The sequence below is a fragment of the Urocampus carinirostris genome, chromosome 4 (genome assembly GCF_059441175.1).
Source record: "Urocampus carinirostris isolate Australia breed hairy pipefish chromosome 4, RoL_Ucar_1.0, whole genome shotgun sequence".
Classification (NCBI taxonomy): Eukaryota; Metazoa; Chordata; class Actinopteri; order Syngnathiformes; family Syngnathidae; genus Urocampus; species Urocampus carinirostris.
In genome coordinates, this window is record NC_142352.1 from 25,163,855 (window position 1) to 25,181,172 (window position 17,318).

The 17,318-nt window shown below is 40.1% G+C and overlaps 1 protein-coding gene across 2 annotated transcripts in view; it reads right to left on the reverse strand.

The window, feature by feature from the left end:
- cdh8 (cadherin 8) overlaps window positions 1-17,318 on the reverse strand; it is a 228,626-nt gene that overhangs the window by 14,958 nt on the left and 196,350 nt on the right. For both annotated transcript variants that reach the window (XM_088333954.1, XM_088333955.1), the window contains 3 exons: window positions 10,576-10,712; window positions 3,037-3,158; window positions 2,347-2,464 (listed from right to left, as the gene is read on the reverse strand). In XM_088333954.1, the coding sequence (XP_088190080.1) occupies window positions 2,347-2,464; window positions 3,037-3,158; window positions 10,576-10,712 (377 nt within the window). The remainder of the gene's footprint in view (window positions 1-2,346; window positions 2,465-3,036; window positions 3,159-10,575; window positions 10,713-17,318) is intronic.

Sequence of the window (17,318 nt, forward strand, 5' to 3'; positions counted from 1 at the left end):
TATCAAAGAAAGTTATACCAGGAATCCTGCCCAATCTGTAGCATTTAGCCAATAGTATATTTTTCACAAATTCGACAAGTTTTGATCTTTTATATATTTAATGATTTTTTTTCCATTAACAATTAATTTGTCCACATTTAAAGAAGACTAAATCACTACAGAAGCCCTAAAGATAACACTTTGCGCTATCTCAACATAAAAATAGAGATGAATACACCCAGATTGGCTGAAAAGCAGGAGTAGCTGAAATTGGTCAGAGCTGATGTAGCGGGAACATGTACTAAAAAGGCCTGTAAAAGGTTGATGAGCAATGCAAATTGTGTCACGTATCAGGACCCTGAATGACAAAACTCACCTGTGGAAGGCGTTTAACATTGTAGAAAGAAGTAAGCTTTATTTACACCGAGCGACTGACAATAACAATAGCAACCACTGGTGTGCCATAGGATGCAGCTAGGTGGCTAACAATAAAGGCTAGAGAAGGTAACAGTGTAAAAAAGTTAAGAGGACAAGCGCCAGGTGCCTGAATTAAAAGACTCAGCGATGAAAGGTAAGTTTCAGTTAAGTGCTAAACCTACCATCAGGACAAGCTACCTTCGCAAAAAAGATTATTTGGGCTTCAGTAATCAAAAATGGCATCCGAAAATGTCAACTGTTTCAAAGAGTGTCGCAAGTTGTAGAGACAGTGCCCAACAAAAATAAAATAATACATGCAGCACCAAGAAACATTTTTCATATTGCCACATTTCAGGCTTCAAACTTAAAGCTGAAAAAATGGAAAACAATCTCCAAGTATCAACAAGACACAATTGCGAAACTCAATTGTTTCAACATTTATATTATATTTACGGCAACTGACTCCAGAAGTTCCATTATAACTTCTGAAAGATCCGATGTTGACCTTAATGAATTGCAATGACAAACGTAGTGCACTTGTGTGTCATTGAGTGTCTTAGTTTAAAAACACCTGCTCTCGGATGTTCTCAGATGTCTCAAAGAATAGACAACATTATGATGACCGGAGTACACACCAGGCAGGTTCGGCATAAAGTTGTGGAAAAGTTCAAAGCAGGAAAGGGATGCAAAAAAAAAAACATTATGTCACATTTTTCCATCTTCCGGAGCACTGTGAGACAATAATCTTAAAAAGGAGAGAGCATAAAACCACAACCCCCCCTTTAAACTTTTGGCCCAAACAAAGAGAAAACTAATGGGAGAAGCAACCAAGAGACCAATGATCGCATTGGATGACCTGCAGGCATACACAGATGAGGTGGGACAAGCTGTGCATAAGACAAGTATTAGTCATATTCTGCATAGTTATGCTCTTTATGGTATATTGGCAAGACGAAAGCCGTTTCTAAAAGAACACCATAAAAAGGCCCGTTTGGCATTTTTTAAGAAGCCACATGGGAGACAAAAATAACATGTAGAAAAGGGTGTTCTGGTCAGATAAGACCAAACTTCAGCATTTTGGGCTGAAAATAAAGTTGACATAAGAGTAACACCGCACTGGACATAACTCTGAAAACACCATCCCCACTGTCAAACATGGTGATGGCAGGATCGTGCTGTTTTTCAGCTTGGTCTGGGAAGACGGTTAGAGTCTATGGGAAGATAGATGAAGCCAAATACTCTGTGATTATACCAAAACATCAGTGGAGTCTGCAAGAGAACTGAGAACGGGGCGCATGTTCACCTTCCATCAGGATATTGACCCATTACATAAGGCGGCATCCAAAATGGAGTGGTTTAAAACTAATTATATAAATGTGTTTGAATGACCAAGCTAAAGGTCAGACCTCAATCCTGTGGTGTATTTATGGAATGTTTTGTCTGTCTGTTAATTCTGTGATTGAAGCAAAAGGAAGTTGGACCAAATATTAACTCAAAGGGGGCAATAATATTGTAATGTCTACTTTTCATGTTTTTATTTGTTAGTGCAATATAAAATGCTGAATACAATGGGGTTTTTCTCATGTTTTTGTCTCTCATGTTGATTCTAAGAAAATATGAGTTTTCTTATCTATAGGTTTGAACTCTGAAATATTGCTATATTTTGAAAAGTTATTGAGAGGCCAATACTTTTGCAAGATACCGTAATTAAATAAAAACTAAATAAATGAGTCTTTAAAATGTCATGTTCATGACGTAGTACATGCATTTTTTGGATATTATTTGACTCAATGGTGTATTAATTAAATTTATTACGTCTATTTTTAGCCACTTAGGGTCACTGTATAATACACACTGGAGCTTTTAGAAAAAAAAAATACAGCCTTTTCAAAGCAATGTTTATTTGGACATATCTTATGCATACAGCTATATGATTTCTTGTTTGCTTACCTTGGTTGTTTTTAATAGTAAAGTTGGGATTGTTGAGCATCTCAGGCACCAGGCGGTATTCAAAGTAGTGGCCCTGGATCGGGTCATCTCTGTCCACGGCACTGACAGTTTGGATCACCTGTGTTAAAAAAAAAAAAAAAAAGTAATAGAAAGATACTCATCGCACTTTGCAGAATATTTGCTCTTCATCGCTCTGAGATTCGGATTTTTATCATCAAGGTTCTGTCCGGTCGGCCTGACGCATCTCGGCTCTATCTGCTAATCTGTCACCAGTGTTATCGCGTTGCTTGGATTGATTGGGGATTAGAATTCTGGGGCCCAAGGGACGTTTTTGGCTCTTTCTTCTTCACGTCCGATAAAAGCGCATCCAACACGTGTAGGTGCCTTGAACGAAGTCGATTGAGGAGAGGGTAGGTGGGGGTAACGTTAAGCACCGGTGAGAGACATTTTTTGGCAGGGCGATGGATTGTGCCATCTGGAGGTGGCCACGTGAAAGACATTCAAAACCGACAACGTGTCATGATCAATCCTGATGGTTCCATTTCCCACCCCGGGGGCCAAAACCGAGACCTCTGAGTCTTTGCCGCAAAATAATTAAGGCCATAATTCACCGTGGCCAATCATTATGGAGGAAAGAGGAGAGTGACGGATGAACGCTTTGATGAATGAGTCCAAACTGCATAACCTTACCTGGCCGGGTCTTCCATTTTCACATAAAAAGGCTTCATATTCGGTGGCAAACTCTGGGGCGTTGTCGTTTACGTCCATGACCCTGATCGCCACTACAGCCCGGGATATTTGACTGTGGTTGCCTAGGAGACAGACAGATGGATAAAAGACATTCAGAAATACAAACCGGGGCATAAAAATCCCAGGTACATTACGTGACCTAGTTTTAATTTCCTTTGTTTTTTTCCCATCTTTATGTCTGCCTTCATTTCCGGAGCTGACGGGAGGGACGCGTGATAAGCCGCATCAATCTGCCCTTCAGCGATGCAAAAGCACAAAAGACAGGATTCAAAGTGCTTTTGAACATCCCGATGCTTAAAACATGAGCTTTAAAAGGAGGATGGGGGTGGGGGGTATATTAATGACTCATTGTTAACTGAGGGCTGTAAAGACAATAAAGGCAATTTAATTAGTTCCTGCTACAGTAAGTGGCAAAAATTGAAAACCATTGTGGATTAAAGTGCAATTTAAGAGCCCTCTCGAAAATAAGGACGATGGAGCAAACTATCAAATCTTTACTCTGATTTCAAATAAATGCTACATTTGTATCTGCTGTAACCTAACCGGAATGCCAGTCTTTAATCCAAACTTCAGATTTTCTGGAAAAAAAAAAAAAAAAAAAAAAAAAAAACACTTAAGTTTAAGTATCCTTGGATAAGAACCCTAAAGCAGCGATCTCAAACTCGCAGCTTGCTAGACTATAGATTGAGGACCCCACCTTAAATATGAATATTTATCTTAAATGCAGCCTACAGAAGATCGATATAATTGCTACTTCTGTGCTAATTAGAAAGCCGGGGCTCAAAATTGCAAAGAATTCCCTCACAAATGCAGAAACATCCATCCATCATCTGCACCGCTTATCCTCAGTAGGGTTGCGGGTGTGGTGGAGCCCATCCCACCTATCTTCGGGCAGTGGACAGGAATACACCCTGAACCGGTTGCCAGCCAGTCGCAGAATGCAGAAATGATTACAGTATATAAAAAAGACGAAACATTAGCTTGCAAAATGCAATTTCTGTCTGAAGTGTGTTTTAAACACGGTATTTAAAATACAGTGTACTTGACTGGCCTCTCCAGTTGAAAACACGAGAAAGATATAGAAAGAGGATGGTAGAGTGAGAGGGAAAGACTGACAGACAGACATTGGGAGAGAGAAAGAAAGATAGGACCCTAACCCCCAAACTCTAGTCCCAACCAAAACTTAATCCTATCGCCAACCTTTACCGCAGAGCCAAGCCTTACCAGAACATCCAAAACCCAAAACATACGTCCAACCATGTACCTAAGCCCAGAAAACTAACCTTGAAATTTGGACTGGCTTGACTGGGGATCAGAGCCACAACTATGTGTCTGGAAGGCATGCATATTGTCAGTTGAGCTACTGGTGATGTGGATTGCCCAAAAGTCAAAATTGGCTTCAATTGGTAGGTAAATTGAAACCCCCTAGCCCTTGCTCCAAGCGAAAACCCTTACCCTAGCTCCAACCCTAACTCTTGCTCAAACAAAAACTCTGACCCAAACTCCAACACTGACCATACATCCAAGCCTAACCCTAGGTCATCTCAAAACCTTAAACCCAACCCTAGAATGTGTACTGGCTTGACAGGGGATCAAATCCACAACCTGGTGTGTGTAAGGCATGCATAATCTCAGTTGTGCTCCTGGTGATGTGACATGCTCAAAGGTCAAATGTGGCCTTAATTGGCTGGTAATTTGAAACCCTAAATCACTAATACATAGTTTAGGACCGACACATAATCCCCAAACATGAGCTCAAACCCTTACCCTAGTCCCAATGTAAACCCTGACACTAGCACCAAACCTAACCCTAGGTCCAACCAAAACCCGTGTTCTAGGTTCAACCAAAACCCTAAACCTTGCTTCAATCTTAACCCTAGCTCCAACCATAATTAATAACCTTTTTCGACAAATTGACAAACCCTAAAAATTTGCTTTAACTTGGGATTGAACCTTAAAACCCTCTGTGTTAAGCAAGGAATTTAACAGTTGAGCTACCGGTGGGTGGAAAGACCTAATTGTCCCAAGGAATCGGTGTGAGATAAATGTTCCCTGTGATTGGCTGACAACCAGTCTAGGGTGTACCCCTTCCCACTGCCCAACAAAAGATAGGAAGAGATACAGCACCCCTTCGACTCGTGTGAGGATAAGTGGCTTTAAAATAAACAAATATACATTTCCTATTCTTATAGAATATTACAAAACTATGATGCACTTAATCATCTGCTGTGATATGAATACCCAAAGTTAGGGACATGAACCCAAAAAGGACTAGTAGTAATCATATACAATATATAACAAAGGGACTACTTTGGTCCAAGACTTTTCCTCAGCAGTATACATTAAGTTAACATTGAAAACCGCACTGAGAACAATTACCGTTTACGCCGTGGAGGCATTAAAGCACACTCATTTGCTAAGTTTTGATTGAATTGAAACAGCTCACTAGTCTCTCTGCGCTGGAACATTAACACGTATCGAGTAAACACTCTTTTTTTTTTTCAAACAGACACGCCTTGGAGATTAAAGAACATCTGCAAAGCACAAAAAAAGTCACTGACGAGGTGGAAAATCTTTGCCGGCAGAGCTACAAACAGCTTTTGCCCGTACGCAAGGCTTTTATTTGCATACAGATTGTTTCAGGGTGGCTGTATGTCGCGATAAAGCTTAATGTAGCCCTTCGAGCTACTGGAATAGAAATGTACTCCGCTTGTAACTTGTCTGTCTCCACCTCCTCACGCTTAATCAAAGGGAGTGCACGTTAATTGCCAGGATGACTGAAAGTTGTGGCAATGTTGTGTTTTTTGCATGGGTAGAGGATGGATCGTCCCACCGGCGTAAAGAGTGGAGCGTCTCATTCTGATAAACCGGCATTTTCGACATCTTGACTGGCGGGCGTGCATCTCGAGCCTGCCTGCTGGCTGAGTGACTGCGGGTTGGAGATAGCAATAGCTCACGACACCTTATTGAGACTTTGTAAGGATTAATGCCAGAGGGGGGAAGAAGGAAGGGGGCGGGGATAGGGAAGGCGTGCCATTGCGGTATCCCCGACTTAAAAAGGTGCCTGAGATGAGGTTTTACAAGGGTAGGTTAAGGGTGTTTTTAATTTAGAAGATGGGGGTGCATCGATTCAAGCAGAATGAAATTGACTTGAAAATCTATACAGCAGGGGTCCCCAATGTTATGTCGTGGGCACCAGGTAGCCCCCTATGAATGAATGAATAAATGGAAACTTTATTCGAACATCAAAATAAAAACAGAACAAAAAAGAGGTAGTATGAAGCAAATGCTTCTATTCCCTACTCCTTCATCTTCCCTACCAAATACACCAATGATGTAACAAAAGTTGTAATGTTTATTTGTATCTAAACCTGAACAAGTGGACACCGTTTGACCTCATCTTGCAAACCGTTCAAAAGCTTGACTCCACAAACAGACACACATATACCTTTCCTGGTGGTTCTCACCTTTGGGATTATGAATTCACTACAGCCCCTTAAGTTATAATCTTCCTCGTTCGAAATAATAATTAATGGATGTTTTCTGGCACTTGGTTTTTGTGGACCTTAAATAGCAGTTGTGCAGTGAAAAAATTTACTAAATCATCTAATTTTAATAATTTGGACTGCAGGGATAAAATATTAGTATGATCTCGATATCCTACCCTGTTTATGGTTATAATTGTCACGGTTGCCATGGCGCCCGTTGGTCCCAGCCGAGTGGCGACGGATTCTGTCGCGGTTGCCACGGCACCCGATTGGCCCCGCCCATGGACACCGGCTGAGATGCATTGACTGATTGTTCCTTGGCAGTACTTAAATGCGTTCCTTTGACCCGGTAGTTGTCTGAGCGTCTGTGATACTTCTGTGAGACTTCTGCAAGACTTCTGTTAAACTCTGTGTTGAATGCCTTATTCTGTGAATCTGCCTGCGTTTGATCCTGTTTTATACTTGGCCTGATCTGTTTGTTTTTGACTACTTTTATTTTTCGGATTTGAATGCACTTCCGCGACCGTCGATTCCTCCTCTCCCCAATAAATTGTGAATATGTTACGCTATTGGGTTCTTTTTCCTGTTTCCTACCCTGGTCCGTGACGCTAATTGCACGTTTTTGGAGGTTAAAAAGGGGCTGGAAAGAACTTCTGTAATTATTGCCCCAGACTTCTGCACAATATGTTAAGTATGGCAGAACTAGAGAACAATATAATAAATACAATGCATTATAGTTTAAAATGAATTTGGCTTTGTTAATTATTGAATTGCTTTTAGATACTTTATGGTCGCCTATGATCGCCTGAGTTGGATGCATACGAGTTCTAATTCCAATTTGACTTCAAACTGTCTTCTTCATTATGCTTTGTAGCATTCTTTTTCAGTTGCACCGCACGATACAGCAACATCTAGTGGTCAAATATGACAAAGTATCCCTTTAAGTTTATTAAAAAATGCTGATAGGCTACGGAATGCCTTCTTTTAAAACCCTAAACTTAACTCACTAGTCTCAACTGCAACCCAGCTTCTACTTCATTGCTTCATTACTGGTAAACTGGCATAACGGTGCAGCCTTCATTGATTGGCTCCCGTCTTGAGCCACGAAAGAGCTGCCAGTCGACATCGGACTAATCGCATTCTATTCTTCGAGTGCTGCGGTGAGGAGGGAAAAGAGTCATGGAGGGAGAAGGGTGTTCGTCCCTGCCCTTAATCCATCCATCACTGCCACACTGCCAATTGAGCCCCTTCTTTACGGCTTACCTTTCTCCTCCTTACATTACAATCCCGCCCTGGCTCGCTTGAAACGTTGATTTGGAATGGTGTGCGTATTACCTCCACCGAGCTTAGAGTGAGATGAATGAAGATGTTAAAATGAGATGATGGCGGCTGCACAATCGTAGCAACCGACTGAAACCAAAGTAAAACACCTCAATGGATACGTTTTAGTGGCTCTGGGTTAAGATATCCAACTGGAGGAACACTAGGATCACTATCCCTTCTTTATACACTATATATATATATATATATATATATATATATATATATATATATATATATATATATATATATATATATATATATATATATATATATATATATATATATATATATATATATATATATATATATATATATATATATATATATATATATATATATATATATATATATATATATATATATATATATATATATATATATATATATATATGTTATGTCACGGTTTCATGGATCAGACCCCCTAAACGCCTGGGTCGTACTGGTATCACAGCCTAGAGATGGCCATCCTTCTCCAGGTCAGGTTTTTTTTGTTTGGGGTTTGCTCCCCCACATGTATTGGTTTCCATGGCTACCAGTGACAAAAGAAGCCTCTTGATTTGATTTAGAATGCATCCATCCTTTTGCTGCACTGCTTATCCTCAGTAGGGCCGCGGTACGACTAATATATATGTAGTGAATATTTTTTTTCCAATGACATGAGATTAGCACTCCAAGATACGTTTACAATTAAATACTTTCAAAAAAGGTACTATAAAAACAGTGCTGGGATGAATAGGTAAAGCTTAGAGACTGGCCTCAGTTTTACGTTGGTTTTGCTCAGTCAGGTCAAGTTTTGAGATGGTCAATATTTGTTTTTCATGTTTTGTTTTCCTCACATTTACACACACGTGTGGGGCATTTCGGAATAAGCCCTCATATTTGAACACGACATGCAGTTTATGTTTACTTACATTTATCAATGTCAACCAATCAGTCTACAGCAGGGGTTAACAGACTGACTGCAGCTTAACAAACTGTCAAAAATATAAAAAAGCATCAAGAGGAAAAAAAAAATCCTAAGAAGCACTGTAAGTTTTGAAAAAGTCGTAAAAAGTACTGAAAAGTATGGTGCAACTACAAAAACTCATGAAAACGATTTCAAAGTGCTGAGAACTACATGTTGGGAAAAAATACTCTAAAGTCTTGAAAATTGCAAAGAAATAGAGAGAAAAGATATTTGAGTTATATTAATTTGGTTCAGAATCTGTGATTATGGATTTGGCCAGCAGGTAGTGCTCACGGTTTCCCACCCGAATTAATTCGACACAGCCTTATATTGCATTTAGGATTTATTATGGAGGAAGCAATCATGTATTTCATTTTTAATTATGTAGTTCATTGATGTGGATGAAATGGTTGGGAGCCAGTGCTCATCCTTCGTCCGGCAGGAAAACGAGACTGAGGGGTAGGTGGATCCACCTATCAAAACATGACTTGAATCCACCCAAGTAGGTGGAGATGGGAAGGGAGGCAAACTTTCCCCCTGTTACCCACCTTAGTGGGAACTCAGCCATAGATTAATTTCATTAAAATTGAAACTTAGTCAGTCGGCTCCATTTTTTCAATCAACATGAGTAACCCAAACAGTTAGAAGAGTTGTATTGTGGGGGTAGAGTGTGGCACTTGAGTCTATAGTCAGCGTATATATATCCACAAATTACTGAAAAAATATTAAAATGTGCAAAGTATAAAGTGGATCAAGTGTATGAATATGAAAATATACTCAAAAGTAGTAAAATGTGTAAAGAATAAATGATCCTATACTTAGGTAAGATCCGTATGGTTTTTTTTTTTTTTCCATGCACAGGGTGTCCCACAAAAATCTAAACCCATTTTAGCAGCTGATAACTCAATATTTTTTTTTTTTCAATTCATAAACTAAACCCATTTCACAGAGTGATGGCAGCCACACATGACAATGAAGAAAGGACATGTACTTTAAAATGCTACTGGACATATGGAAATGCAGTGGCAAGCATTAAGCGGATGGACTAATCTTGTAATGTAACTTTTCCATTGAAAAAGTATCATAATGCATGGGCGGATGATTTTGAAATACTTGCCTCACGACTAGCTTATACGTTTTTATCCAAGGGCTGAAAATGACAGAAGCAGTGGCCACGGGGGATATATCTTTTCAGCTTACCGTTCAGCCCTAGACAATCATAGTTTGTGAAACCCGTGATGTTTCCCAATGCCAGCTAGAAGGCCTTGGCTCTGCTGAATCGTAATCAAATTGGCTAAACCCACAGCTTTATTTACACTTATTGCCACAGGTCCTGCAGAGCTGATTGTGAAGTTCTCCAGGTATATTTCTGAACCTAGCAACAAGTAATGGCTGAAATGTTATTGTTAAAACGCCTGAATATGAAAGCACATATCTGGAAGCAGCACACACAGGAGAAAAGTGATGAAAATAAGCTGATAGATGATTTTGAATTATTTTTTTTAAGTATCCATGGACAAAATATAATTAAAATCACATGATTCGGATAGTTTGAGGCCAGCAGAGAAGGTTCTGCAGGCCCTGATGGCCAACTTCTTCTAAATTGTGTTTGTACTACTACTGCATTGCCATTACTTGGTTCTATGGGTTCAGTTGTTAAACCTGCTAGAATGTGTATTCAATCTTTGAGGAAACCCTATATTTCCAGGTAAGTCAACTTACGGACTTCAGTTGCGGTAACGGTAATATTGTGCCACATATCCGTCTCCCGGTCCAGCGGTTTGGCTAGCGTGATCTTTCCGTCATCAACGTTGATGTTGAACTGCCTCTCAAGGTCCGTGTGCCGGTCGATAAAGTACCTGTGGGGAGGAAACACAAACAAAAAAACACTTGAGCAAACACCAGAGCACAGAAGAAGGGATTCCATACGAAAATCTATAATTAGCGCCCAAGGAATAATTACACAAGCAGCATGGGGCATTAAGGATTTTTCAGGTCTGAGAAAGAACACCGTGAGCTCCCGAGCCTGATGGAAACGACATACTCGCCATGTTTAAAAGGCCATTAGTGCTTGTTGTGTGAGGAAAAGAGATGCGGTTTTGTTAACCTCATTTGGGATCTGTCAACAATCAATGACGCCTCCCGAAGGAGGAATGGTAGGACTAAATAAATAATGCCAACCGCAGGCTTCGTGGATTGACGGGGAACTTGGCAGGATTTATTCAAAAATCTAAAAAATTCTCACTGTAAAATTGAATTCTGAACATATGTCAATAGTGATCTATTCAATCACTTGTTTTCTAGTGTTTGCGTTTGTATAATGTACAATCCAAAGCCGATGGCACAAAGAATGACAAAAAATAAGGCAAATTAATATCTATCCATCCATTATCCGCAACGCTTATCCTCAGTAGGGTTGCGGGGGTGCTGGAGCCCAAGCCAGCTATCTTCGGGCAGTGGGCAGGGGAGACCCTAAACTGGTTGCCGGCAGTTGTAGGGCCTACAGGGACAGACAATTAGCTCGCTCATTCACACCTAGGGAAAATTTGGACCGGCAATTAACCTGACACGTATGTTTTTGGAATGTGGGAGGAAACCGGAGTGCCCGGAGGAAACCCACGCAAGCACAGGGAGAAGATGCAAAATCCACACAGAAGGATCTCATGACCTCAGAACAGTGCGGCACACGCGCTAACCCCTGCCCGCCATGCTGCCCGCAAATGAATATCACAGTTAAAAAAAAAAAAAACAATCTCAAATTAATAATAATTTTTTGATACATTGGGACTGGTTAACACATGTATCACCATTTTCTTCGTTCGCGCTCATCCAAAATACCTCACTGTAAAACTTATAACTTTTTGTGTTCGCATTTGTATGATTAACAATCCAATGCCAGTGGTGGCAGGAAATGTTGCAACAAAAAAAATAATGTCATAATCTAAAAAAATTAAAATTAAAAAAAAACTACCGGTACAATCTTATTTGTAGCAGGATTCTTTGGCACAATTTGCAACAAATTAGTGCATTTCTGACGATTCGCCTTTGATGTTTTACCCAAACATTTGTTGTGAGTAGTTAACAAATGTATTGACATGTTTTAAATAAAAAGTTGTCATGATTGTACATTGGGGGATTAACACAAATACTTAAGCATTACTGGCTAACGACCATGTCCACAACTATAGCGTATGTTTCCGTAGTGCAGTGGTTAACACATTCGCCGAACATGCAAAAGGACCCTGGTCCGAGACCCGGGTGGAAACACGTTTGCCTGGGAGCACCCGGCTGTATGTACTTGCCCAAGACACACTACAGGAAATGGTGCCTCTACGATCCTAGTGGTTAAGCGATCCAACCAACCAATTATTAGTGGCTGAGGTCCATGGAACTAGCATTAGCAACTGAATCGTCTCACGCTGGCCTCCACCTCTTTGACCTCCGTCCCTTGGTAGGCGCTACGGGGCCCTTAAAGCCAGGACTAACATGTTTTCCCAAGAACCATCACCAACACCAGTGTGCAAGATTGTAAAAAAATGAATTGCAAGTATATAGAAAATGTCTATTCATAACTATTTATCAGCTATTCTAGAATTTTGCTGCTGCTAGGTGTACTTCGTTCGGATAAACCTAGAATTTAGGCCAGTTACCGACCTCTACGTTGTAAATATGTTTGCCGAATTACCTAGCATAAATTTCTAATGGAATTCTAAAGCTAGCCACCAAAGTAATGCTATTCGCTAGTGCGTCAAGCAGCAGTCCAAGAAAAATTCTGCAATAAATCCATACAAGAGACTGCTGGAACGGAACAGTAAAGGCCCAAGAGACAATGTAACTATTGTTCAGGTTTTTGAAATCACAATAATGTTAATTGCTGTACTAATTAATATGTTCAAATCGCCCTTCCCAATGAAGTGCGATAGAATATACCCATAAACAATCCGGCAAATTTTCGATTTTTCATTCATATTACAAAATTGATCATTTTTCAAACCATCTAGAATTGTTATATTTCCTGCTCCTATACAATGCAACAAAATATTCCCTCACGGAAAAGAACACAGTCTTTTTTAATTATTTTACGATCCGGTATTGTTATATTCTCCACCATTTTATAATACTGTACATGCATTATATATGTATAAATATGAATGTCTGAACATGTAATACAATGTGTTTTTTAAATAAATTTGAAAATATTTATATTCGTGTCAATGTGAGATGCAGAATGTATACTAATGAATGTATACAATGAACAGTTTTTCCTTTTGGCAATTGTTGGCAATGACAAAAAGAGTGAAATACCTTAATGGTTCTGAATACTTACATTACCCATTGTGTATTGAAACCATGTTGAGTTTCTGTACAGGTAAATTTTTCTGAGTGGTTTCATATAGCAGCCTTTTTAAAGTCTTCAAAACTGTGTGAAGAATAAAAAAATGTCCAGAAAAAATCCAACAGCACCAGGAGCTTGCTCTGAAAGTGGACTTGCACATAAAACGAGCATTTTTTTCTCGTGCTGCTCTTTGCTGTGAAATCGTTTCCTTTGAATTCTGGAACCTAGCGAGGCACCAATTCTCGAGCTGAGCCGAGACGTACACGCACATTTTTCTTTCGGATTGCGATCTTTGAAACATCAACACTGCCTGGAATCCTTATGTGCAATCTGACCACTACATTTTCCGCATTATAAGGTGTACCGGATTATATAGCTCACCCCCCAAAATAGAGTTTTGTGATTTTTCTTTTCATATATAGGGTGCACCAGACTAAAAGGCACACGGAATATAAATTACCATAAGGGCTAGGGTCGACAAAAATAAATAAAAGAGTGCAATAATTTTTCATTGATTGATCAAACAGAAAATATCATTTATCACAATTGCAAACAATTGCATTACTTTGAATGCAACTGGAGGACAAAATAAAAAAATAAAAATGTATCTGTTCCCTTTAGGGAAATTATTTTCACTTTTTGTACCAGGCTTGGTACAGTCAATGATATCGCAGCAGAGCGAATGCCAAATGACTGTAAAGTGTCTCGCGAAAGTATTGCGCCCCACATTTCAGGGTTCAAACTTAACGTTAAAAAACTGAAATCCCTCCATCGATCTATCTTTTCATCCCTCCCTCCCTCCCTCCATCCATCCATCCATCCATCCATCCATCCATCCATCTATCCATCCATCCATCCATCCATCCATCCATCCATCCGATTCCACTTATCGGGGATCAGGTCGCGGGGCAGCAGCCTTAGCAGAAAAGCCCAGATCACAAGAATAACACAGCACATGTCTAACCCTAACCCTGACCCTAACCCTAACCCTAACCCTCTAACCCTAACCCTAACCCTAACCCTTACCCTAACCCTAAGTAAATTACCGGAAATCAACATAACACAAACGCAGGGCCACATTCTACAAACAAGCCACCACAGTTAGGAACACCGTCACCAACACAAACTACCTAATTAAAAAAACAATCACACCTACTACGGAAAACTGTATATATGTCATAAAGTGTAAACACTGTGACATTAAATATATAGGAGAGACAGGAAATTCTATCAGATGTAGATTGGCACAACACATTTACAACATTAGGAACATCAGACAAAGTAACACACATCTTGTCGCCCACTTCATTCAACATGGACTACAGGCATTAGAAATATTGGGCCTACAGACAAACAGCAATTGGACACAAGGAGAAAGACATAAGGCAGAAAAACACTGGATAAGAGAACTCTCTTTCCAGATGGACTAAACAAACGCAGGTAAGACAAGAAAACGCTCCAGTTTCCTGAATGGCCAGTGCAGAAACTTAATTTCCCATAGACCTCCAATTTTTTTGGGGGGGACCTTGAGAAAGTAAGATTGCTTCCTAACCTAACCCTAACCCTAACCCTAACCCTAACCCTAACCCTAACTCTAACTCTAACTCTAACCCTAAACCCTAAACCCTAAACCCTAAACCCTAAACCCTTAACCCTAACCCTCTGTCAAACATTGTGGTGGCAGTGTGATTCTCTGGGGTTGCTGTTTTTCAGCAGGGACTTGGAAAATCGTTAAAGTTTATGGGAAGTCGATGGAGCCAAATACAGGGTGATTCTGGCAGAAAATCTGTGGAGTCTGCAAAACACCTATGAAAGACCACAGGTTCACTTTAGGCTCCAACAAGACAACAACTCTAAACATAGAGCAAAATTCACAAGGAAATGGTTGAAAATGAACAGTATAAAGTTGTTAAAATAGCCAGGCCGAACTCCAGACCTCAATACTTAAGAGCATTTGTAGAAAGATCTGAAAAATGGTGTGCATAAATGATTGCCATCAAACACAAAGGAACGTGAGCTGTTTCGGGAAGAAGAATGGGCAAATATTTTTGTTTCAAGGTGTGCAAAATGTATAGACACCCCAAAAGACTTAAGGCTGTAATCACAGCAAGATAAAATTGTACAAAGTATGAACTCAATGTTATAGAAGGATAGTGGGATGTTTGGACGCGTTCTTAAGGATGGGCAGGGCACCCGTATGATGTGGCAGGGGCAAACCGGTGAAAGCTGTCGGGCCCTGCTGTTGAACAAAAGAGCGTGTTGTGTCACCCCGACCCGAGTGACATGGCCGCTTTCTTGTGTCCCAGTTCATCTGGAGGGACGAAAGCATGACCAACTTAGGTGCCGAGGTGCCTAACTTGTTTGGGTTTTTGGGCATTTGGGTTGGCCATGGTCCAAACATGTTTGTGTGTCTTTTTTGCTATTTTTTTTCCCCTTTTTTTAATTTTCTTTGTTGTTGTCTGTGTTTGTCTTGGTGTCGGTCAACCCCCTTGAGGCATATGACCAAGGTAGATGGATAGATTAACTCAAAGGGGGCCGTCAATATATTTGCAACAGCGACTTTTCAATGTTTTATTTGTTAAGACATTATAACATCTTAAATACATTTAGTTTATTGTCACGATTGTGTCTCTCATGTTTTTTGATTCCTAAAAAGTGTTTTGAGTGGTTTATTTTATCTTTACATTTAAAACCTGACATATGGTAATATGTAGAAAGATCTTAAGGGGGCAATACTTTTGCAAGGTCCTGTAGGTCATCTTTTTGACTTCAAAATGGCCAATCTTACCAAAAGGTGAAAGCTTTTCTTGCCTTCGGGTGAGCCTTATATTCTAGAAAATGTGGTACATTTCCAATCGTAAACTGGGATGAAGCTTCAGCAGACTAAAATCCACATTCGACATTTGATTGGAAAAGAAAATGAAAAAGAAAAAAGTAATGGTCGGATTCCAATTCTTGGAGAGAAGAATTGAGTTGTAACATTTCCATTTTCTCCCGATATGACCGTGGAAACTCCCCGAGATGCCTGGCAGGGGCAGACGTCCACAAGGACCTTATGAGAATAGCCCCCCCCCACCCCACCTATTCTCCTGCAAAAAGCACTTTCAAGACAGGCCGACAGCAGCAAACCACTTGGGAGCGCAGCAGTTGCAGGAGAATCTCTTCTCCGGATTCTTGACAGCCTCATGCCCGAGCGACGAGACGTGCAGCCTGAAATGTTCTGCCACCTGCCACTCAAACTGACAGCTGCCTGTGAGCACGTATTAAAAGCAAATAAAAAATAAAAACGCAACCTGGCTTTGGCATTTTTTTTTCCATTTGCGGGGTGTGAAGGTTTAACGGTATAAGCGCGACCTCACTTTTAGCGGTTCGCCGTGGTTTGGGGGAACAAGCTGACTGTCGCGCCACGTGTTGTTTGCTCGGTTTCGCTTCTGTTTTTTTGAGAGTCTCCAAAGTGAAAAAGTCTTGAAAATCAGACGTCAATCAAGGCTCCCAAAACATCTTTATTACCCGGCGCAGAGGAGCTTTTGATTTGTTTTTTTTGTTTTTTGTTTTTTTCAGCAGGATAATATTAAAAATGGGAGTAGTTTTAACATTTTCATCACTAGATTGCAGACATGGGGACTTGAGACTTAGTGACTTGGACTCGAGTCGACTCGAGTCGCTGTTTTTATGACTTGTGACTTGACTTGGACTTGGCAATCTAAGACTCGGGACTTGACTTGTGACTTGACTTGCCCAAGAAAAAAATACTTGGGACTTACTTGGGACTTGAAGGTGAAGACTTGAGACTTACTTGAGACTTGCACATGTGTGACTTGGTCCCATGTCTGCTAGATTGAACTTTAAAAAAATGTGTTTCATATATTCCAAAAGTTGTATAAATATTATTCAATGCATTTAAGGAAACCTGGGACCCTGTGTTGAATGTTACCAACGGATATCTCCGTACTGGGTAGTGCAGGGGTCCCCAACCTTTTGAAGCTGATAGATACTTTTTGTTTCATATTGGCGCAAAGAGCACCCAGTTTGATCTGCATTTTCTAAAACAATAACTTATCATGTTATTACTATGTCATCACTATGTTATTACAAGGTTAGGGTCTTCAATGCAACTTAAATACCAATA